Source organism: Panulirus ornatus, chromosome 53 (genome assembly GCF_036320965.1).
Source record: "Panulirus ornatus isolate Po-2019 chromosome 53, ASM3632096v1, whole genome shotgun sequence".
Lineage (NCBI taxonomy): Eukaryota > Metazoa > Arthropoda > Malacostraca > Decapoda > Palinuridae > Panulirus > Panulirus ornatus.
In genome coordinates, this window is record NC_092276.1 from 1,263,122 (window position 1) to 1,288,539 (window position 25,418).

The 25,418-nt window shown below is 47.7% G+C and overlaps 1 protein-coding gene across 17 annotated transcripts in view; it reads right to left on the bottom strand.

The window, feature by feature from the left end:
* LOC139765155 (uncharacterized) overlaps positions 1-25,418 on the bottom strand; it is a 346,502-nt gene that overhangs the window by 104,459 nt on the left and 216,625 nt on the right. For all 17 annotated transcript variants that reach the window (XR_011716593.1, XR_011716592.1, XR_011716590.1 and 14 more), the window contains one exon: positions 16,415-16,596. Coding sequence is in view for 13 of the 17 variants with exons in the window: in XM_071692359.1 (XP_071548460.1) it covers positions 16,415-16,480 (66 nt within the window). In the remaining 4 variants the exon portion in view is untranslated. The remainder of the gene's footprint in view (positions 1-16,414; positions 16,597-25,418) is intronic.

Here is a 25,418-nt window from a genome sequence, read left to right on the forward strand (position 1 = left end):
AGCGTCGTACCGTCGTGCTCAGAGGCCGTACCGCTGTGTCGAAGGGTCGTACCGTCGTGCTCAGAGGTCGTATCGGTGGACTGAAAGGTCGTACCGTCGTGCTCAGAGGTCGTACCGCTGTGTCGAAGGGTCAGAATCTACTGAGGTCCATGTTCGTTGCACTATCTTGCCACTGTCATCTGTATTACATTTATGGTCGGTGATTCCACCTGGTAAGAATGGTAAACTGTTCCTTCATGTGGCTTTGGGTAACCCGAGGTGGCACTTGAGATGGCACCAGGCACAGCTAGAGGTCCAGACACTCAAGGCAGTTCCTCTCGACCTCCCTACGAGGGGGAGGATGAACAGACAGGGTCGGCTGTGTTCCAGCTACCCCGCCCCGTAATCGAAGTATTTCGGACCCTACGCGCGATTCACCACGGAAACTTAATTCATAAATCCATGACCATTATACCACTAATGTCAGGTAGTTAAGAACACTCACTGGACCAATATCCCTTCCGTCCAGTTCCCTGGAAGAGGCCACAATGAGTCGTTAGCACTGACGGACTTGCATCGTGCCGCTGGAGCAAAGAACTTAACTAACACTGGCTTGTTAAATAAGTTATCTCAGGCATGCAAAGCCGTGGACACTGATTTATTTATGGGGCAAAAAAACAAACAAACAAACAATATCTATCTGGATTCATTACGAACTGTGTACACGTAATAGAAGTGTCACGTTTATTTGATACAACAGCAGAACAGAACACTGTTTCCTGATGGTAAAATGTCCACTGGAACATTAATCTCAAATCCTCTAATTGACTTTCACTAATACGTGTCTCTCATTTCTTTTTTTCCCCGACCAGTTTTACCGATTTCCATTTCCCATTACTTCACCCCAGCCAGGGTGACGGAGAGTGTTACTAAATGACAGGTATTGCTCTCATTCGTGAGGGACTTGTGTTCGTGGCGGATCCTTCGACAAAGGAAGGCCAGTGACCACAGAGAACCGATCTTTTCCCACGAGCTGTCGTGGTGAGGGTGACGAATGGTGGTGGTGATGGTGGCGGTGATGGGTGGTGACGCAAATGGTGGTGGTGGTGGTGATGGGTGGTGACGCGAATGGTGGTGGTGGCGGTGGTGATGGGGATCCTGTGGCATTATCTTAACGTCCTTGCGTCAAAGACACATCACGGAGCCATGGGGATCCTGTGGCATTATCTTAACGTCCTTGCGTCAAAGACACATCACGGAGTCAATGTTCACATATGGCGGCGGGATCTGTGTATAGTCTTAACTATAAGGAAAGGTTTGAGTCGAAGTCAGCCCTGAGGGGCACGGTTATGCCTCCACTCTCACGCCCGGAGCCACAGTAAACAGCAGAGTCTCCCTGTGGTTGTTGCCTCAGGTCTATTTACCTTGCTGGGATGCCAGGCTCAAGGGCTGGCTGGCTAATACCTTATTCATACAAACAAAAGACACGCTCAGCGTCAGGAGATGACAGGAGAACCACCTGAAGCAGCAGTTCACTGAGAACCTGCAAGAGACAGGGCAGATTGCCACGGTGGGCCATATGCAGAAGTGACGGTGTTTTTAAATTTGTTCAAGACTTTTCGATTTGTGGCTATAACTTGACCCTGGTAGTCGACAGCCCTAAGGCCATTTGGGCTCGTCAGGACACGCGTCCATTTACGTATTTCACAAATCCAAGTCACAGTTATCAAGCCGGAAGCAAAGGAAAATCTCATTCAGTTCTCAGGATAGCTGTTAAGTCACTGTAGAACGCATTGGTACCATACGGAGTTGATCAACGTGATTCTCCTAACTCCCTCAACTCAACAGAACACTTTACTCACTACAACACATCCTTTTGGCCATGATCTGTTGGTGTTGCATGGGATAAAGGCGCGGGTGGAGGAGAGACAGTCCGAATACCATTCACTAAGTTACAAACGAAGATACGAGTCTTGAAATGCCTCTGGTTCTTCAAGATACCTCAAGGACGGCACGCCAAGTAACAGGAGACACCAGCAAAGAAGACCTCTCATAGCACCCGAGTCTGGAAGGATATATATGTATGTATGGTGCAGATGAAGCCTCTTATTGCCTGGAAAAGCCAGCGTCCTGCTCCTGCAGAAGTTCTCCAGTCCTTCAGCAGGTGCGCTGGAAGGAGACATGTTCTTTGCTCGAAGGAACTCGGGCCGACCAACAGCCACGTCGACTACCGCATATATATATATATATATATATATATATATATATATATATATATATATATATATATAAACCTGGCAAGGGATGATGTTTGTTGATGGGGAATCCACCCCTCAAACTGGTATACAGTGAATGAGATTTTTACAGGCTGCAACCCACCGGAAAATTGCCAGCTCCACCGCCCGGCGTGATCTACGCCAGACCTAACCAGCCCCTGGGAAAGAGAAATATTGATATTTAAGTTTGTTGACCTCCCGAGCCAAGAGCCACATGGATGAGGCTAACCCTTCCTCTGGCGTATAGGGGAAGGAGAAGTAGGGGAGGGAGTTCAATCACCTGGCCTGATGCCCCTGAGATGACCTGACCTAGGCTGAAGGGTTCTTGTCTACCTAGTTAGTGACCCGTGTGATGCGTTTGTGGGAGTGTGTGAGGGGAGGTGGTACCTACCTACGTATCTACCTGACTTCGATGAGATGTTTGCCAAAAGGGCAAGGCAAGTCTAGCGCGTAGTGCTCAAAGCAAGGAAATCTAGTCAAGAGGGAACTCACGTGCACGTAGGCCAGAATAGAAAGAAGACATCTACCTGGTCTACAAAGGGGAACCTGACAGCCACTGTAGTGATGGCTCGGCAGAGAGAGAGAGAGAGAGAGAGAGAGAGAGAGAGAGAGAGAGAGAGAGAGAGAGATAGAGAGAGAGAGAGAGAGAGAGAGAGTCAGTGTATGATTTCCCCAGGCTGGCGAAGGACAGCAAACCAATTAAACTTTTCATCTCGTGGCGTTGCTGGAAACAAACACAGCCTTCATCATAAATGCCTCTTGGCTTTATTTTGGAAGTCAGTAATTTCCCTGGCCGCTCAGCGCCCTCCCTGCCCCCCCCCCCCCCCCCCCAGCGCCCTCTCTGGGATTGCCTGTAGCCTTCGTGGGAGGGGCGAGAACACATATTAGAGTTAAAGCCTCGTATCTCCCAAGCCAGAAAGAGACGAAGAAAAGACCTCATTCGCTCGCATCCATTTTCTAGCTATCATGTGTAATGCACCGGGACCACAGCTCCCTAACCACAACCACGCCCTACAGACCTTTCCATTAACAGCACCATCGCCCCCTGTATATCACATTGCTCCAATTGACTTTATCTCGTGTACGCCTCTCATCCTCATGAATGTTCAGGCCCCAAGCACCCAAGATCTTTTTTTCACTCCATCCTTTCCATCTTCAATTTGGTCTTCCCCTTCCTCTTGTCCCCTGCACTTATGACACATACATCCTCTTGGTCAACCTCCCCTCACTCATTCTCTCCATATGTCCAAACCATTTCAGCACACCCTCTTCATCTCTCTCAGCCACACCTTCCTTATTACCACACCTCTCTCCTTAACCCTTTATTACTTACTCGATCAACCTTCCTCACGCCACGTTTCCCTAAGGAAGGAAGTGTGCTGGTCTGCAGGTCTTGTCCAGGAGGTATGAGTGATCGACCAGCTGGGTTGAGACACTAGTCTATCGCGTTCTCACACTTTACGGTGTGTGTTCAGAGTCTTAAGTGACCCGGACGGTCTACATACATCACATCACAGGAAACACTCAACGCCAAAGTTTCAATACCTTTGTCACTGGAATCACAACCCTTAAACATAAGGTCTTAGAAAATATCGTAATGCTGCTAGTCTTATGAAGTCAAACTGATTATTTTTCTTTTCTCTCATAAATCTGCCAGTGTCGGAGTGAGGTCTCTGCTGATGTTATGGGCGGTGTCCAAAGGCGGAGGAGCACCATCTGGTCGTGGCTAGGGTAGTCATTACTGATACGTACTCGTCTTCCAGTGCTGGTGCCTTGACTGTAGTCCCTCTGCCCTTTTTTCCACTGGATGGCAGATGGACCTCATGCAAGTCTGGAAGTAGCCGACCTCCCAGTCAATCTTCTCCAACCGTCCCTCTCCTCTTTACACTCACTCTGTATTCCACAGCTTCTTCATGGTGTCTCCCCTTCTCCACCCAGCGAGTTCTTGAGGCCCTTGACTGAAGATAGACCAAGAGACGAGGCTTCCTGTGCCGCCTGCCCCCCCCCCCCCCCCCCGATCACAAGAAGAGCCGTTTAGACCAAGGCACCAACTCCAGGTACTCCAAAGACTTAACCAAACTACAAGACACAGAAGCTAATGCATATCCAAAGAAAGACGTAACAACCAAACTACAAGACACAGAAGCTAATTCATATCCAAAGAAAGACGTAACAACCAAACTACAAGACACAGAAGCTAATTCATATACAAAGAAAGACTTAACAACCAAACTACAAGACAAAGAAGCTAATTCATATCCAAAGAAAGACTTAACAACCAAACTACATGACACAGAAGCTAACTTATATCCAAAGAAAGACTTAACAACCAAACTACATGACACAGAAGCTAACTTATATCCAAAGAAAGACTGATTTACGAAGAAAACGGAATTTGTACGACGGAGGCAAGTTGGGAAACCTGAACTTGTGTTCGCCACTTAAAGTGGCAGCCCACAGGTCAGGACAGCTGAGACATGTTGTATAAATTAAACTGTCAGCGACCGATCTCCCTCCCTCCCCCTCCCCCTCTCCCCCAAACTCCATATCTTGCCAACATATGTCCAAGAAGATGAACGAGGACACACGTCTTGTTCTCATTCTTTTTATTTACGACTAACGTAAAGTCGTAGGAACGTGCATGATAAATAGTAATAGGCTGGGGTTTGATATAGATCCTGAGGCATCCATTAGAGTACTAACCTCCTCTGATCTCAGTACTATTATATATATATATATATATATATATATATATATATATATATATATATATATATATATATATATATTCCCTAGCCTGAGCCAGGTATATCCATTTTATCAACCAACCCATAGGGGTGGATGAACAGCTGGGTTGACTGTGAACAGACTGACCAAACCAGGATTCGAACTCATGTAAAGGTAAACGAGAAACCCTCGTCGTCATTTCGTCATCGTTCCGTGATTCGCTAGACACTGTATTTGGCTCTGTTATCCAGAGAGAGAGAGAGAGAGAGAGAGAGAGAGAGAGAGAGAGAGAGAGAGAGAGAGAGAGAGAGAGACCCTCCATCCCACCCCAAGGACATCACGGGGCCCCAACTTTGAATGGGGGGAGGTACCGGTCGGTCTAAGCCAGGTTGTGTGCCCCCGAGGTTCGTGGTGTCGGCTCTCGAAGCCACGGACCTTCAATTTGGTTTTTCTCTCATTAAAGCTAACTTGATTTTCATGCAATAATCAACATTATATATATATATATATATATATATATATATATATATATATATATATATATATATATATATATATATATTATATACACACACAGATAAATGGCCACCAGGGGGTCGAGCCTTCCTCAGTGGAGGTATGAGCTGCTAGCATGCGTGTGTGTCTTGCCTTCGGCCACAACAGTAGCAGATGCCCATTGAGAGCGTCGCCTCCCCTTTAAGAGAAGGTGTTGTGGCGGTATGGAGATGGGCCACACCCACTAACCCTGGGCCAAAATTGCTGCTGTACCCCTCCTGCATTCAACAGAGCTCCGGGTGTACCGCTGAACTCCAAATGTACTCGTGTACCCCTACTGTACCACCTAGACACACACACACAGCTTGGAGACACCTCCTCCCACAGGCGTTTCGCCCATTACCAAGGGCGTCGTCAGGTATTTTCTAATAAAAGAAGAAGATCTATCGGCTCCTTGTTCCAGTAAACCTCGAGTTTATTGCTGATCTACGACAATCCAAGAGATTAACGGCATATCATTTCCAGTATGGTGCAAAGGATATTGGACCGTGACCCACCTACCCCACGGTATGGTGGTGTTGTATCACATCCAGTGGAACGCTAAGGCGTTGGTTGATATCTGGCACGGTACTGGGTAGTCTCACTCACTCTCTCTCTCTCTCTCTCTCTCTCTCTCTCTCTCTCTCTCTCTCTCTCTCTCTCTCTGATTGATAATTCTGATGACATGGCTTATCAACTTTACTGAGGTAGAGAAACTCGAAATTTAGATAGAGATATAGATCAAAAAGGATTCTATAGATACATAGAAGGTCGGCCAAAGGACTCGTCTGCAAGTTGTAGCATCACGAGTGAGAGAATTTCATTGTCAGTGGAGGGAAAAGAGCACAGGATCGATCAATTACCCTCTTGCCTCGAAGGAACCTACTTTACCCTGCTCTCGAGTGGAGCGCATCTTGGTGGATGCAGGAATCCCATAGAAAAGGGACCTCCACTGACAGAGAGAGAGAGAGAGAGAGAGAGAGAGAGAGAGAGAGAGAGAGAGAGAGAGAGAGAGAGAGAGAGAGAGAGAACTCTATATTACTGACATCCCTCATTAAGAGAGGATGGAGGCCCCGAGTATGACAACATCCTACACCTGTGGGGGAAGAGCACTTGACGCTGGGGGGGGGGGGGGGGGGGGGGTAGGTAGGTAGGTAGGTAGGTAGGTAGGTAGGTAGGTAGGTAGGTGAGGAGGGAGGAGGGCCGTCCACAGCGGCTGTGGCCCAAACACTGTGTTGTTTGGTGTGGCTATGTGGCTCCTCCCACACCCACCCTCCCTCCTTCCTCATCACCATCACAAGGACCTTCTTCCTCCTCCCACCGCCATCATAATGGTCTTATTCTCGCCACCATCACAAGGGCCTTCCTCCCACTACCATCACAAGGGCCTCACTCCCGCCACCATCCCAAGGGCCTCCTCCCGCTACAAATATTCGTGTCTAACCCTTTTCGAGACGGCGTCGCCTCGGGGCACGAGCTGTGGTCTGGATATACAATATCGTTATAGACATACAGTGCTTCACACCGACGACCTTCCTCTTTTTTTCGGACTTAGAAAGAGACTGTGAGTCACTTTGGTCTTGCGTTCTACTTCTGTGGCTGTCTAGGACCCATATGCTCCGTTAAGATAATGATTCTCTGCTTATTAAAGACGAGTTGTGGTTTCTCGCGTGTTACTAACAAGTGCTGAGCTATGAATGCTGGTGACAGGATGGGCATAGGCGACTGCTGAGTAAGAAGAAATCTTTACATCTATTTGTCTGGCCGTAACCAGCAGCCATGGTTGGACATGGAACACGAAAGAACGAAGGGAAGAGATGCGGCTCAAGGTGGAAAACTTAACGCTGTTACAGTAGACACTGTAGTAACATCAACCACTGTAACGGTAGTAACCGTAGGTGCATCGACCACTGTAATGGTAGTAATTGTAGCGGGTGTTGGCCGCTGTAGCGACAGTAACTGTAGTGGCATCAACCACAGTAGTGAGGGGCAGTTGCAATGGGTGGGTTATGTAAGTGGGTGCTGGTGAAATTGGTCGGTGGCGGAGTGGTTTGCTGGTGCAGTGGGCGTTGGTGGTGGTGGTGGTGTCGGTGATGACTGTGTAGTGGGTGGTGATGGCATTATGGGTGGTGGTAATGTTTCCCTGACGTTCATTTCGTCTACGAGTTGGGCTGGCGGGCTAGACGCCTCTGGTAACAGATGTCCGAGTGTGAAGGTGTCTGTCCGTTTCTATCTTCTTTCAAGAAAACTTTATCTTGTAAGCCAGTCTCCTGTGGCCAGAGGCGACTGTGCTCGGGTCCTGGATCAGAAGTATTCCTCCACCTCATCCCTCGTCGCTCCGCATACGACAAATAACGAAACTGGAGGTGACTTGGAAATGGATCCACCAGACCAAATGGCGATGAAGCGGTGTTCGAAAGAGGTTATTGGGACATTATCTGGGCACCATTTGCCAAGACCCCATCCTTGGAGGTTATGGCCAACTCAAGGTGCATCAGTGTGTAGGGTCGGCAGGGGCTTAGACGTCAGGTCCCTCCAGTGGACAAGGCTTGGTAACCATTCTTAAGAAAGATGTTGACGACTGTGTCTTGCAGAGCGGCCAACCTCTGCCCCCTTGTGGGTGGAATTCATGCCTAGTATGCCTCCTAGACCATACGATAATAACAGAAAAATGAAAATCACAAGGTAGGACTATTGTAAAGACGAAGATGATGAGAAAAGAAGGCAGTAGCAACTGGATGTGATCATGGAAAGTCTTGAAACTAGTGGAAGAGTAAGTAGCCACCTTACCACATATAAGCCAAGAGCTGTGAGGAATGAGACCAGCGCCCACGCAGCCACAGCCTCGACACAGGAGAGGATCCAGTACCACATGACGACCAGAAATGAAATTCTATAACACTGAAAAGATTTGACACGAGTCGCTAGGTCACCCGGGGTTGCAGCCGTTTCCTCCTCGCTGTATCGACTCCTTTGCAAGCGGAGGAGGTACCAAGCCGCGCCAGGAGGGGCTTTGTGCTCTACCAGGGAGTTCTGTCTTTGTATTAAAGGTATATAGTGTACTACCACCACACGTGGCAGTACTAGCGAAGGGCCGGTCACCCTGTACTGTATATCAATCCACAGGAAACAATATGGGATAAACTTAACACATCAAAATACCAGAGTACATCGATAAGGATGAAGAAACAAAACTGAAATGAATTGCATGCCCGTGTGAGAGATTCAATCCTATACAGGGCAACAGTATAGCGTATCGAGGAGTGTTAGTGTCGCTAGGTAGGGACCTCTTGCTCCCAGGGTGGATACTGGCACCTATCATGGGTCGTATAGGCTCGGCAGATAGGTCTGCTCCTCAACAAATACAGCATCACTGGCTTACAAGACCCACAAACGAGTCTACCCAACACTAGGCACAGTCAGTGTTGTATGGCATAGACTCTGTCTCACAAACATGGGATAAAGAGCATAAGACATAGCAAGACAACATAGCTACAGGACTCTACACCCTCAAACGTGGTGACCCTCGAGGGGTGGGTCACAGAATACGAGTGGTAGCTAAACACTTGAATGGTAATTAGGTCATGCCTCCCCATGTACACTTGAACTGGCCATTATAGATGTTGCTTAAGTAGACGACCCGGAATTAAGAAAGAAGTAAATCAAGATATCACTCCATATGATATTGATTATTGACGTCATCAATACATGCGAGATGAAACACTTTATAGCAACTTGCAATGTTGACAAGTTGCACACGTCTTTGTTTCCAAGTTGATCCTTGTCTCTATCTAGATATGAATTAAACCAATCGGTCAAATAACTGAGGTATTAAGCAAAGTTGGTTTTCAATAATTCAGTGACAAGATTAATGAATGATTCATCTTGCTTTTCTCTTATTTTCCAGCCGTCCAAGACACTGTGTCATGAGGCTGAGCTTATCCACATCTAACTTATTCAGTAAGTTAACAGCTGATTTCTCTACCACGAAGTTACCTGGTTTTTAAAATCACATGAACTAGACAGTCACTGAATTGAGTTGTTAAGTCGCTAATGAAAGCCACACAACCTTGCCAAGTTAATAAGAATGACTTGGTGAGCCAAAGTTGTAACAATTTGGCAATCAGTACTGAACTTGCAACAGAGAGAGAGAGAGAGAGAGAGAGAGAGAGAGAGAGAGAGAGAGAGAGAGAGAGAGAGAGAGAGAGAGAGAGAGAGAGAGATACGTGCCAGGAGATACGTAAGGCGAGCCCATGCCATACCAGCCATTACGGGCAAGGTTAGACCTCAGCGTCCACAACGCGTCTTTACAAGATCAACACCGCTGTATCTCTCAGGAGCGGAGGAAGAAAAGATTTCTAAAGAGAGAGAGAGAGAGAAGGAGAAGAAGGGGAGAGTTGTGAGAGAGGAGAGAGAGAGGAGGGGTGGTGGGTGTGTGTGTGTAGAGAGAGAGAGAGAGAGAGAGAGAGAGAGAGAGAGAGAGAGAGAGAGAGAGAGAGAGAGAGAGAGAGAGAGAGAGAGAGAGAGAGAGAGCGTGTGTGTGTGTGGGTGAGTGAGAGCTCCCACATGTGAGAGGAGCTAGCCCTCCCTCACCCTCACCTCCCTCACTCCCCGGGCTGCACCCGGCCATTCACTCCCTCACCACCACCACCTCATTAATTATGAGCCGAGGTCATGACCCTGGAGATTCCAAGGAGGGGGGGGGGGGGAGGCCGCTCGTTACGTATTGACCCTCCCAAAGGTCCAGGATGACGGGAAGAAGACAATGTCGCTTTTCTTTACATACACACACACGAGGATCAATATATCTTGCGTCGCTAGTGTATGTATATCTCGCGTCGCTAGTGTATGTATATCTCGCGTCGCTAGTGTATGTATATCTCGCGTCGCTAGTGTATGTATATCTCGCGACGCTAGTGTATGTATATCTCGTGTCGCTAGTGTATGTATATCTCGCGTCGCTAGTGTATGTATATCTCGCGACGCTAGTGTATGTATATCTCGCGTCGCTAGTGTATGTATATCTCGCGTCGCTAGTGTATGTAGTACTTGATGTGACACACACACACACACACACACACACACACACACACACACACACACACACACACAGATACTGGGCACTGAGTCTCTTCCCTTCATCGTGCATGGGTCAAGGTCGCGTTACAAGAGCAGTATTATAAAAGTTTTCGAGTTTAAATGTTAAAATTCTAATTTTCTCTTCTCGGAAAAAAAACAAAAAACAAAAATAAACCTCCCCCACACACCGTTCTTTTAGTTCTGGTTGACTTCCCTGAAGATGGTTCCTTAAGGAGTTCTTTTAAGGTATTTTTTGTTTGTCTTTTCCTGTATTGTATCGGTTGTAAATGAGATATCAGTGCAAGAATAAAACTTCGTAGTATTCAGTAATGAAATTATACATACAAGTTTTCGCTTCCAAGTATATAAATCTTTCTTCGTATTGGTTATAAATGTATAGATAATGAAATGTATAACAAACACATACATATACACTAACAACACGCTTATATACATTTGCGAGTGTGTATATAATACATATATTTCCAAATGGTTACATCCACCACTTATTTCTTTCTCGAAATGCATATTACACTTGACCCAAAGGAAAAAAATATTTTCTTCGCCAAAACTGAATGTGCCAAGCGCATTTTGTTTCCCTCATCACATTGTTGGAAAACACTGGAGAGAACCCATTATGATGTCTGTTCCCCTGTCATCCTGTCTCCATTTAGGAGCCAACACACAGTGGAGGAGCCCCAGGGGGAAAGGAGAACCACTGTGGTGCGTCCTGGTCGTAAAATACCGTCGAGAATGCAAGAAATTGGAGAATTAAGGGGAAAGATAAGATTTACGTAGAAGGGTGGGTAGTATAGAAGGCTAAGGAAGGGTAGAGGAAAATAAGCGAGTTTTTGGGATGTCTTAAGTTTAGGAGTGTCCAGTGGACGAACAACTGGTTTGGGTATTGAGTTAAGACCTGTTTTATTGAGTTAAGACCTGTTTTATTCATTTCATTCAATCATGTTTGTAAAGATTCTTTATACTGCCTACGTAAATATTCTGAGCTCTCAGAGAAGTGGTATGATTTGCAAAGATGACCCTCGACATTGTCAAAGCTGTTCTCTACCATTCATGAAAGAGAACGGAAGCGACCCCTTATTTGCATATACACTCCAAGGTCGTTCCCTCCTCCCAGACCAAACCCCCCCCTCACTCCCCCATGATGAATGAATCATGACGAATCATTCATCAACTCGTACGTACTCCCAAGAATGAGTCTCACGCTTCGTGAATCACCCAAAGCGACTTGAATCTTCCGAATTTCATTTCCCGGAGCGACCCTTCCCTCATCCCCTGTGAATCTTCCCGGACGATCCAGACATTAATTCTCACAACTGCCTCACTCCTCATTCTCACAGCTGCCTCACTCCTCATTCTCACAACTGCCTCACTCCTCATTCTCACAGCTGCCTCACTCCTCATTCTCACAGCTGCCTCACTCCTCATTCTCACAACTGTCTCACTCCTCATTCTCACAACTGCCTCACTCCTCATTCTCACAACTGCCTCGCTCCTCATTCTCACAACTGCCTCACTTCTCATTCTCACAACTGCCTCACTCCTCATTCTCACAGCTGCCTCACTCCTCATTCTCACAACTGCCTCACTCCTCATTCTCACAACTGCCTCACTCCTCATTCTCACAACTGCCTCACTCCTCATTCTCACAACTGCCTCACTCCTCATGAGTATCTCTGGGGCACTGGGCTTCCTTCCTCTTCCCATTACCAGTGAATCGCCAGGAAGATGGCCTCACTTTTCTTCAACGGGATCTTCTAAGGTCGACCCCCAGAGTCCGTGTGAACAGCTCTGAAGATCAGCGAGGATTCCAAGCCCATCGACAGGTTTTTCCCGCCACGATATATCGTCCGCGAAGGCAAGGTGGCTAAGGATTGGACCTCAACATCACAAGGTCTTCTCACACGCGTTCCGACGCTCGCTTGTGTTACATCCTCAGCACAGTCGTAGTTGGCAGACTCATATCCGTCTCTTTGATTGAATGGGAGGGACATGGAGGGAAAGGGAAGAGGGAGGGCGTTCCCCTTGCACTGAATGATGAAAAGTTTACGATCGTCCAAAAAACGCCAGCGAATGAAAAGGTTTGACAAGGGGATCTGATACATAAATGAGGACTATGGGATGATCTTTCACTATCGTAGAACTAAAAGACGATCCTTCCTTGAATGAAGACTATAAAACGACCTTTCGGTGAGGAGGAATACAGGATGATCCTCCGTTGAATGAGGTCTGGCTCAGAACCCACCTGTCCCAGCAATCACCCTACCCAGCACCCCACCTAACCCAGCAACCACCCTACCAAACGCCGACCTTTCCCAGCACCTACTTTCACCAGCGCTCACTCTGCCCAGCTCCCACCCGACCCTAAATTCAGATAGCGCCTGACTATTTTCCAAAGCACACAACACACCATTCCCTTGTATACTTAGATCCTTTTGATGCTGGCTTATCGCGGGGCGCGCGACAATATTCACTCCTACTGGAGCCAGTGTGTACTGCTATTCACAGTATCAACGACTGGGGACTTTTTGAAAGGGTTCTTCAGGACACTGAAGCAATACGTTGCTTGTCAGGTATCCTGAAGTGTTCAGTGACAGTTCTGCAAGTCTTCCTCCACCCAGTGACATGGGTCAAACATCTCAACAGAGGATCGAACGCGACATTCTAAAGGACATTTGAGATAACCTCAAAAAAAAAAAAAAACTGTAAAAATAAGAACCTCCGAAAGAAGTGACTTCGTCAGCTTTTAAGGAAAAAAAAGAAGACTCGAACTCCTTTGAAATGTACTCAAAAAGCTTCGCTTTCAGTGATGAATACAACTATAAACACTATATGAGAGATCAGAGTCTATATCAGATATTTGTGTACTGTGAGTTGGATCCAGATTTTGTACTACGATTACCTGTAACTTGGGGTTGTGTTGCCGTAAGACTGAGAAGAAGACTTTGAGCACAAAGTAAGAGACGAGAAGCGGAAGAGAAATATAAGAAATATGTCCAGTTACACATGAGATGAAGTGCTGGAACTGTGGTGTCTATCATCATCTCTTGGTACCAGACTGGTCGTAACAAGCCAGTCTCAAACTCTCTGGTGCTACCACATAACAATAGAAGATTTCAACTGAACATTCACGACTTCATACACCGTCCATGGCCTCCCCAAGTTCATACACAACGTTCGTAGGTTTCTCAGTTTCCTATATACACCCCATCCACTAAATCCCCACATCCATAATACACCATCTACTAACCAACCTCTCTGGCTCTAATAGGCAATTCACTAGCCTCTCTCGCTCACATGCACTGTCTCCTGACCTCCAATATCCTATTTCACCATCAATTAAGCTTCCCATTTCAGTAACAGTTAACCTCCATAAAGCGTCTACTGGTCTACCACGTCCTATTACATCGTCCACTGAACTTCCCAGCGGACGACCTCCCTCGCCTTCCCACACGGAAATACAAAACGAAAATTGCCTTTCGTCATGGTTAATAAGGTACGACCCCCCAGTACTTCCAGTGCACAAAACGACCTTTTCCTGCCCTAGCAAGCAAGGTGTGACCCTCCTCCCTAACCCACACACACACAGCAGACGACCCGCCTCAAGTCGTCTTAGCTACCTAACTACGACTTCCTCATCTCTACATGTACACCGGACGACCCACCTCCCTCTCATCCCTAGCTCGCAAGGCACGACTCCCTCCTCTCCCCTCCCCACATACACCAGACGACTTGCCTCCCGTCCCAGCAAGCGAGGTACGACCACAATTCCCAAACCAATTACAGTGGGAGGCTGCCTGGCATGGAGTCATCGCTAAAAGGGGTTGACAAATGGTGTTCGATTCCTGGAGTGGGGATGCCACATGCTGCTTGCTCCTTCCTTGGCACCTGTGCCTTGGTTGTACATTGTACGCCTCTTGTACAGGCAGCAGAACACGCGTGACCTCGAGTGTTCTGGTAGAATGGTTCACATGTCAGCATAGGTCAGCATGACCATCATTGGGGTCGACGTTGAGGCTGGTGGACTCAGCATTGTGGCAAGTATATGCTTTAAGGTTTAGTTCAGCATGGTGCCATGGATAGCCCCAGGCTTGGCTCATCATGGGGGCCATGGACAGCCCCAGGCTTGGCTCAGCATGGGGGCCATGATGCAGTAGGAGAGAGGATGAGTCTGGCGCCAAGATGATGAGGATGCTGTGGTGGAGATGCTGACGCAAGTCCCAGCATAATCTATATGACGATGAGTTTAATATCAACTTGATTAATAAGGTCAATATACTGACTTGTATATACAGATATACTAACAACTTCCACATACTGGTTTTAACCTCTTCCACATACTGACACATACGTACTGAGACACACTGCAGCATATCACATACAAACAGACAAATTGTAACAGAGTGACTGACACATTCATATCACTGTTGACTGTCACACTGCCTCGTTTAGTGTTACATACTCAAACAATGAAAGTCACAGTGGTACATACTAATGGTGACTGACATACAACCTGATACACCCTTATACACACACTACTACATAGTAACAGAGATTTTCCTACCAGTTCGCAGTCACATACTATCCCAAACACACTGGTAAATAAATGTACAAGTCACATATCAAATGACATACTGATATACGCCTTGTAACGCTATCATGAAACTTTAGACATTCAAAAATCCTCTCAGAACCTTTCAAATAGTTTTCCTTATCTTCCTTTTCCTTTCGCTGGGAATGATAAGAATTTCGGTGGAGTTCATTCAAATGACCGAATTACGATAAGCCTAGGGTGGAGGAGGCCATATGCCTCTCTTTGTGGGAGAAAACTTGGTGAAAACACAAACTCTTTTTTTATACTTGAAAAAGTGACTGTAATCTTGTGTCACCGAGACTTGAATAAAAGAGAGAGAGAGAGAGAGAGAGAGAGAGAGAGAGAGAGAGAGAGAGAGAGAGAGAGAGAGAGAGAGAGAGAGAGAGAGAGAGAGAGAGAGAGAGAAGCTTTTTAAATCAACATACACACGTTCTCCCTACTAAGAAACACACTAGCACTTGGTTGATCACATATTTGATGGATGGAAGCATCTACTGACTGACTGATGTTGGATAGAAGCATCTCCTGCATATATATATATATGTAGGTACGGTGTGGTTGGAGTGGCGTCTCGTATGTAACACTTGTCTGACCACTTACACTGGCGTTCAAGCTGGACACAGACTCTAGGGAACAACGCAAAGGATATCGCGTGTAACGTCAGGACCCCGTGATGTAGGTAGTGAAACCGGGTGACCGAAGTCCGCAGAGTTTATTTTCTTTCTCTCCGACGTCTTGGTACAGAGTAGTAGTTGCCCCACGGATCGGGGCTTCTCAGAATAGCAGCCACTGTATTTAGGAAGCTGGACTCAACAGACACAGGAGGACAAGTGAAGACACACCAGAATTATTAACCACAGTAGGTGCACTTAGCAGGGTCACGGCAGGAGCACAGACGGGGCCACAAGATGGATGGACACGACACAGCAGACCACCAGTACTCAGACCCCCAGGTAAGTGTTATCGTACGTCAGTAAAATAAAAGTGGACTCATGTTGGGGACATTATCAAGAGGAGCTCTCAGGGTGAAATGAAGACTTCCCCTGTGGCCAAGATGACCAGGAGTGTGTAAAGACGTACTTACCTTAGAGAAGATGACCGGGTGAGTGTAAGGGCATTACGTACCTTCGAGAATATGACCAGGTGAGAGTGAGGACGGCACGTACCTTAAAGAAGATGACGGGGTGAGTATGAGGTCATTACGTACCTTGGAGAAGACGAGAGGCTTTGGTCCAGCCGTGGTGTGGGAGGCGTGGCCATGGCGGCCGTCCATTGCGAGGGCGGGGTCACGATGGAGGAAGAGGAGGAGGCAGCCAGACACGCCAACTGTCTACCTTCGCCATCTAGGATCTTCCCTCCCTCACCCCGCACTCACCACCACCTCCACGGCTGAAAGACAAAGGGATCCTGGTGTTACCAAACAGAGTGGATCACCCCCGTTAACAGGAGTCAGTCTTTTACTACGATGCTACGCGGGTGGGTCACCTCAACCTCACAGCCACACTTCCTAAAGCGGGTTAAGAAATCAGTCCAGGTTAGAGAGTCAGGGTGGGATGAAACTATCAGGTATAAATTGGCAAAATCATTATATAACCTCGCTCTCGCTGAGGTACCTGAGATGGTCTGGGATCATTAGCACCCTCCCAGGAGGCGGGAGAACAGAGACGGAGCCACACACAGATATTGATGAGGTTCGTATTGCTCAAGGATTCAGTTTTTGTCTGGAGGATAAACCTGTAGAAGGTCCAGGTGTGAGGGGGATATGTGGCCTGAATCTTGCTCACAGCTGCTGCCTTCATTGTGTGTGTTTGTGTATGTAATAGTGATGCTATTGCAGCTACTACTACTACTACTACTATGACTACTACGAGGGCTACTACTACTACTACTACTACTAATAATAATAATAATAATAATAATTATACTAATTATCAATAATAATGATAACAGTGATAGATATCTTCTGGAATTCAACATGACAGCCTATGTTCTTCTTACAACAAAGGTGGAAGCATAGACGTCAAATTCGAAAAACCGTAACACAGTATTTGAACAGCCAACTATACAGACAAAAATGCGTTCCTACAGTCCACTGTTAAGACGAAGGGTCACCCTGGTAATGACTGGTTCTTTGTAATGCTCCGTCCTGCCTCAAGGTGACAAATACAGCTTCGGGGGGAAGGAACACGTAGCAGTGGTGGCAGGAGGTTACAGAAGATGGCGACCAGGGTTCTACCAAGCTCAAGACAGAGATATTATAGCTGTCGGACTGTAAGGTTTTACGAGACTTCACCGTCCAGACGAACCTTACGTAATATATCTTTCTATTCTTATCTTTCGTGTGAGACTAGAGCTGCATATTCCATCTGTGTTCTGACGCGTTACATTACTCACTGTAAGTCATGTCTCTCTTGCGAACATCACGACATCACTGGTGTTTTAAGCTGCCTCACTGATCTTGTGTTCGACGTACCCGAGCCTTTCAGGTGTGGTGTTGTTGGGCGAGGGCTCGGCGGCGAGTATGTGGGAAAGAGACCCACAACCTCAAACCTTTGTTAATTAATTTCAGAAAATTGCATTAGGGACCGACAGCTACCCCACACCACCGCCCCAGAACCTCTGATTAATGAAGGTGTTCAGGAGTTACCTGGAGCAGTGGAGGTACACTGGACCAGAAGCTACGGGTGTCAGTGGTTCTTGGGCCAGTATGGTGGGAGGGGACTTGGAACCAGATGTCTATAGTGTGAGGAAGAGCTGGGGCCTTGTAGATACTAGGGAGGGTGTTGAGTGATAGGTATGGTGTACATCTGGTCCAGTCGGAGGATACCTGGAAACAAAGGAGAAGGTCGACATGATACCAGGTGAAGTGAAGGAGTGTCACTGCGTCAGCTGGAGTACCTGGTACCTAGTGCTGGGAGGGTGAATGTCACTGTGACAGCTGGGGTAGAGGGCGTACCTTGTGCCAGGTAATTAGGGCGAGAGTGACAGCTGGCACAGTGGAAGTACCTGGTGCTAAATATAGGGTTGTGGTGTGACGTCTGTGGAGGCAGACCTACGTTGAGCCAGAGGGAACGGTGGGTCTAATATCTAGGCAGGTGTAGGGATCAGTGGCGAGAGATGATGGTGGGAGTGACGCATCCATACCCAGTGACTGATTTCCCTCTAGACTCACACAAACACCCTCACTGATCATAAGCGATGAAATCCTTTCATATACTACAGTAATTCGTCCTTAACGAGCTATCCACTTAGCTTTGCACACACGGATTTGGCTTAAGCGTCTATTCCTGACGGTTCTCTCCCTCCACCGCGTCCGAGCTGGTTGACAGGAGGCGTCTACCTGAGCACCTTCCTCTAATCTTACTTTACTGCTGGGCGAGAGGCTGTAACTCACCCCCCTTTCACTTTACCTTCCCCTCCTCAGTCTATGTAGACAGGTGGAGCCCTCACCTGTCGTGAGATCCTCTCCCTCCCTTACCCAATGCTGGTAGACAGGTAAAGTATCACCTGTCCTCCTCACACCAACCACCTACCCCCGAGGTGCCTCAGCTTCCCTGTGGGGTAATGTTATCTGTCATCAGTTCCATCTCTATCTCCTCTCATCCGCTTCCTCTCATCGGGGTCTTAAGTGGCAATTTCCGCTGTCCTCAGCTGTTCACACTTTGAGATTGACGCGACAACTTCATCCAGTGCCACTTCTATGCAGTGTCACCCTCTTCTTTATTCTTCTGCTTATCTTTGCTGTTCTTCCCACCTCTCTATCCACTAGCATTTACTCTTATTCTTCTCTATCTCCCCCCCTTTTTTTTTTTTACCATGCCTTCAAAAACCTCATCTATTTCTTTTTTCCTCATTTTCCCTCACTGTTGTTTCTGTGGCTCCTAATAAGAATCCTCCTTCGTTTCCTCAGATGAAGGAAGTTCCTCTGGGAGGTCGTTCTCTCCCCGACACACACACACTTCTGCCCGGCCACTCACTGCCTCTCGAGACTGCCTTGTGCTGAAGATCACCTCCGCACGGGGTGGACATCCAGCCACCTAACCAAGTGGACTCTCTCTCTCTCTCTCTCTCTCTCTCTCTCTCTCTCTCTCTCTCTCTCTCTCTCTCTCTCTGGTCTGTCCAACACCTGGGGGAGTATACCTTAGCACCCCCGGGAAGTATATCTCTTCATCCCAGATGGTACGTCTACCGCCCTGGGATACATAATGTCTAGTACCCAGTGCAGGCGAGGTTCTCTTTAACACGCCACCTCCAGTGTAAAACTCCCTACTAATGTTATCATTCAGGTGCGTTGCCTTAACCACGAGCAGCCAACAATGTGACCCAAGCTCATTAATGACGTCTGTACGGGCGAGGTTCCTTAATTATGCCATTCACAGAATGAGACGGCCCACTCATGCTATCCTTCCAGAGCATAATCGTCCCCACTCATGCCACAGTGTGGAAGGCAACGCTCTCGTGCTCCCAGCCCTTCCGTCTAGCCTCACTCTCTCCACTCAGAGAGTGTGAAGACTACCTCTCCGAGCGCCCTTCTTGTATAATGCCTCTCATCCTCGCCAACTACAGTGTTTGAGGCCTCCTCCTCTCTACTGCTGCCTGGAAGCCTCTCTCTTCTTTATGCTACCTAACAAGCGTAGTACCTCCCTCTTGCCTCACCCACACTGTGGTGCCGGCGGCCCGTTTCGCTTTCTGTACACGTCAGTCGACCTGCTCTGGTTTCCATAACACCCATCTGTTTTCTTATATCCAGGATCCCTCTCTGGTCGCTCCATTTCCGTTGATGTTTTGACGGATCAGCCTCTCTTCCTTGTCCCTAGCGACGGTGGTGTTCCTCAGCGATCTGACACACAGTATCTGCTGAGGACACCGTGTTATGTGGACGAATCAGGGGGCGTAAGCAGGCCCCTGAGGGGAAAAGCCTTGGTATTTACCTACCGGCAAGGGAACATGGCAAAAGCCCCTAGAATTTGAGACCAATCAATTAGCTGCGTGTCTGTCTTGGCTAGGGATGGCTTCCACGTCCAGGATTATAAACCTACTTCTAGGGTAGGTGGGCTGTCTGCCATGCACCCGCGGCCTACCTAAAACTCTTCCTTTGGGTGCGTGTCGCAAACACAGGAGGAGGAGGAGGAGGAGGAGGAGGAGGGGAGCGCATCCTCAAGCAAACACGCCCTAAGGAAAGATCAGCTGTTGTATGTGTGTGTGAACATGACGGACCTGACATTCGTGAGTGTGGCCTCTTGTGTTGAGGCAGGAGGAGGTGGGTTGGGGGTTCCCAGGGACTGCTGCGGATGTATGAGGCCGGCCTCATCTGTATGGGCAGCCAGGGGTCGACGGGCTCAGAGTAATGCTTGCCTGATCTTTACAATGGTGGGAGTGACAGAGCCTCACTTTACGTGGCTTGGGAGGACAGCGTTAGGAAGTGGGTGGCGTGGCGTACATCAGTGTCAGGCTGCTTCGGTGGTGTAGGTGGGCGGCCTCATGAATAAGTGGATGTAAGTGGGCGGCCTCATGAATAAGTGGATGTAAGTGGGCGGCCTCATGAATAAGTGGATGTAAGTGGGCGGACTCATGAATGAGTGTATGTAGGTGGAGGACTTTATGATGTGAGTGGTGTAGGTGGACGGTCTTTATATGTCATTGGGGGCGACTGCTGTGGATGGACGGCTTCGCAAGGGGTAGGTGGCGTAGATGGGCGTTTTCATTATCTTAGTGGGTGGTGTAAGTGGGTGATCTCCTGTGAGTGGGTCGTTACATTTGAATAGGTGGCGTGATAAGTCAGACCCAAAATGTTATAAGAGGATTAGATGGTTCCACTACGTTGAAGGTATGTATGAGGTATGAGGGGGTGTGGTGTTGGTGGTGTGTTGGTGGTGTGGTGGTTGTGTGTTGGTGGAGTGTTGGTGGAGTGTTGGTGGTGGTGGTATATGGGGGAGGGAAGTGAGCACTCGTGGGCCTCCATCCCCTATACATCGCATTCCGATCATACAGACTTATGAATGTTCCAACAACATCCAAATTATCATAGATTATTTACGTTTCAGCTTCCATGTAGCTGGCGACATTGCTTCTCAAACACACAGCTGCTGGCCTAGGCTAGGGTGAACGACGTGTGTATGTGTGTGTGTGTGTGTGTGTGTGTGTGTGTGTGTGTGTGTGTGTGTGTGTGTGTGTGTGTACGCACACAGAAGTAGAGACATGGTACATACACAAGGTTAAGAGACGGGGCAAAACGAGTGTACAACTCTCCCCACCGTCACACACACACACACACGTGTATTCATAGTGGAGGACACTAATACCACTAGATCAATGAGATGAGATGGGGAACGAGGACCTGGAGAGTATTGGAACTGCCAGAGACGTAAAGTAGACCACTGGGATGGAGATCTCGAACAATACTGGGTACGTGGGCCTGAGGAGGAGGTCTCTCCATACGTACTCCAGGAGGGTGGAGCCACACTTGACAAGCCCCTCCCCTCTTGAGCTGTTGTTCAATTAATCACTGAGGGAAGGTGGAGGGTCGAGAGGCTGGAAGAGAACAAATACCTTGCCTGTTCCCTAGAAAGGATGGGAAGGTACTCTTCCGAGATGCAACCTAGTGGTCTGTGATAAGTGTGGTCTGTGACAAGTGTGGTCTGTGACAAGTGTGGTCTGTGACAAGTGTGGTCTGTGACAAGTGTGGTCTGAAAACTTAAAAAAAAAACCAGTGGCAAAGATGATCATGTCTCAGAGGGGTAGGTTCCCGCAGCTTCGAGGCTGCGCCCCGATCAGGCGCTGGGAAGTGATGATCTCGCTTGCAAGAGAAGGTTCTTCGATGAGACGGTTACACGCCCCACTTTTTTTCGTCCATTAGACATGATACAGCTTCGAGAAATACGACTTTTCTCTCAGGGTATGAATCTGAAGCTGGCGGAGTATATACGCCGTTCATAATCCTCTCTCTCTCTCTCTCTCTCTCTCTCTCTCTCTCTCTCTCTCTCTCTCTCTCTCTCTCTCTCTCTCACACACTGTAGACTTAGATCAGGGTTCGCCAGGCTTGTGCGACCGTAATGGGGGTTAAAAACAACTGCAGACTCCCCAGGGAGGGCAAAAGAGCTATGAGAGAAGGTCCAGAGGCATTAGGCGAGGACGAGGGGTACGAACTATCATGGGAGGAGGGGAAGCAACGCCCCCCTAGACACACACACACACACACACACACACACACACACACACACACATGGCAGTGGATGACGGGAAGACGTGTCAACCCTCCTGGATATGCCTATGGGAAGACGACTACGACGAGGATCCAGTACCCGAGGAGGTGACACCCAGCTGAGGAAGGCACGTCGTCAGTAAGGACGTGACGAAGCATTTCGTCAAGGAACAGGAAGTTGAGGAACGGGGCAGAGTGTCAGCAGGAACATGATGGAGCACTCCGTCAGCAACAGAAAGTTTAGGAAGGGATAATCCGTCAGCAGAGAGACATGATGAAGCACTTCGTCAGCGACAGGAAGCTAAGGAAGCATTCTGTCAGCGACAGGAAGTTGAGGAAGGGATGTACCGTCAGCAGGGACATGATGGTGCACTTCGTCAGCGACAGGAAGCTAAGGAAGCATTCTGTCAGCGACAGGAAGTTGAGGAAGGGATGTACCGTCAGCAGGGACATGATGGTGCACTTCGTCAGCGACAGGAAGCTAAGGAAGCATTCTGTCAGCGACAGGAAGTTGAGGAAGGGATGTACCGTCAGCAGGGACATGATGGTGCACTTCGTCAGCGACAGGAAGCTAAGGAAGCATTCTGTCAGCGACAGGAAGTTGAGGAAGGGATGTACCGTCAGCAGGGACATGATGGTGCACTTCGTCAGCGACAGGAAGCTAAGGAAGCATTCTGTCAGCAACAGGAAGTTGAGGAAGGGATGTACCGTCAGCAGGAACATGATGGAGCACTTCGTCAGCAGTAGATGTGACTGGGGAAGGCGAAGGAAATATGGACACATCGGGAAACATCAGATGGCTCCATGACAGAGAAATGGAATGTTGTGATACAAATCCTCATTTGTATAATTTCCAGTCATATATATATATATATATATATATATATATATATATATATATATATATATATATATATATATATATATATATATATGACTGGAAATTTAATGCTTCATATGTATGGCAGGCACTTACGTAAAAAGCTATTCTAACAAATGCATCTTAATCAGTTTTTGCTCCACCTTTCAATTAGCAAGAGTGGAATCAAAAGCCTTTCTTCTTATTAATTCCCCAGGGATTATCTCTCTCTCTCTCTCTCTCTCTCTCTCTCCAGCCAGTCAGCTTTGGAGGCTCGGCTCAATCCATCATGAATGACAGTTTCAGCAAGACGAAGTGAGTCACCAGAATGAGAAGAGAACCAAGACTTGAAGATTCGTCTGTACATTTCCTCTGAGATGATGATTTTTTTTTTTTTTTTTTTTTTAGGCCGTTTTCAACCCGATGCAGACGACCTCACTCCGCCTATTGTCACTCTGGACGAGACATGGGTTCGCATCTTTAAACCCTCCGACGCAAAACAATGGATCATGCAGTGCAAACACACCAGGTACCAGCCCCTCTCGTGGGATCAAAGACGTCATTTCATGGCCAGGTCATGGCCACTGTGTCCCGGGACTGGGAGACACCCTGGGATAAAGGGTGGATATGCTGTTATCAAGGCGATAAGACTCCGACGAACTGCGATGGCTAACGGGGATGAAAATCTGACCGATCCACACCGGGTTACGATGCTCCTTCAGGAGTGTGTGTGTGTGCTCCTGTCCCTCTCTTTCTCTCTCTACACACACACAGAGACCCCTCTACCTCCCCTTGGCCAGAGATGCTGTTGGCTGGCTGGTTGGCTGTGGTGAGAGGGTCCTCCACCTCTTCCTCTTCCTCTCCGTCGCGTTCACCCTCGTCCATTTGTTTCCTGGACTAAGAGAAGCTCTGTGAGGGAATCAATATGAGAGCCACAGTGCTCTGCTGGCTGCATTACAAGGCTTTCTAGAGGGATGCAGCAATATATATATATATATATATATTTATATATATATATATATATATATATATATACATATATATATATATATATATATATATATATATATATATATATATATATAGTGCGTATACCTACATACCTAACTTACTTTAGCAGCAATTATAGGCATAGGAATTCTACTTTCATAGATCACAGGGGATTATGTACAATCAACATACACATGAAGTATCGCATCCCTTTAGACAACGTCAGAATCGATTATGACGCCAGTCTTGTGAAGGCTGTAGAGATCTGATGCCTCAGAAAGAGGCTTGGGGCCGAGGATTCAATTCCTGAAAGATGGATCAATATCTCATTTGAAGTTTATAACTTTCTTTATCACCTGGCATCAGCTGGGGAACTTCTTGCCTCGCACTCGGGGAAGCAATCATCTTTTCCTCTGCTCCCAGTCAACGCCTTGCTCCTTCGTGTGTATCTTTGAGAACCACTTCATTAAAAGCTTTTTTTTGGCTGTTGACGTAAATATTATACCCCAACCTTGTTAGGCTGCTGGAGAAAATGGAAGATCCACAAGTGTCCCAGCGAAGCAGGAGACATTAGTTTACTTGGGGAAGGGGAGGACTACCAGAGAAGCGGCGGTGGTTGAAGGGGGACGAGTGACTGTAATTCTTCCCTGGTGTCAGGCAAGGTCGCGCTCGTGGCTGGGTCGCGTCAGGGTAGGAAGTGGGCGTGACACCCGACAAGCCGCCCTAGTTTGACGTCACTGGTAATCCGTCGCCGGCCAACAAACGCTTCTGTATTGCTATTGTTATTAAAGGTGGCGTGGCGGTGGGTCATTGTGCGGGGAGGCGGGCCGTCATTCTAACTGCTGCTGCCACCTCTATACCGCTGCTCTACTGCTACCACTATACTACTACTGTACTCAACTTATCATGTCCTCTCCTCCAGCAGATAACCTCGTCGTGGACCATCGGGTCTCCTGTTATCTGTCCTTCTCATATACTGTCCTCCAGCAGATAACCTCGTCATGGACCATCAGGTCTCCGGTTATCTGTCCTTCTCATATACTGTCCTCCAGCAGATAACCTCGTCATGGACCATCAGGTCTCCGGTTATCTGTCCTTCTCATATACTGTCCTTCACCAGATAACCTCGTCATGGACCATCAGGTCTCCTGTTATCTGTCT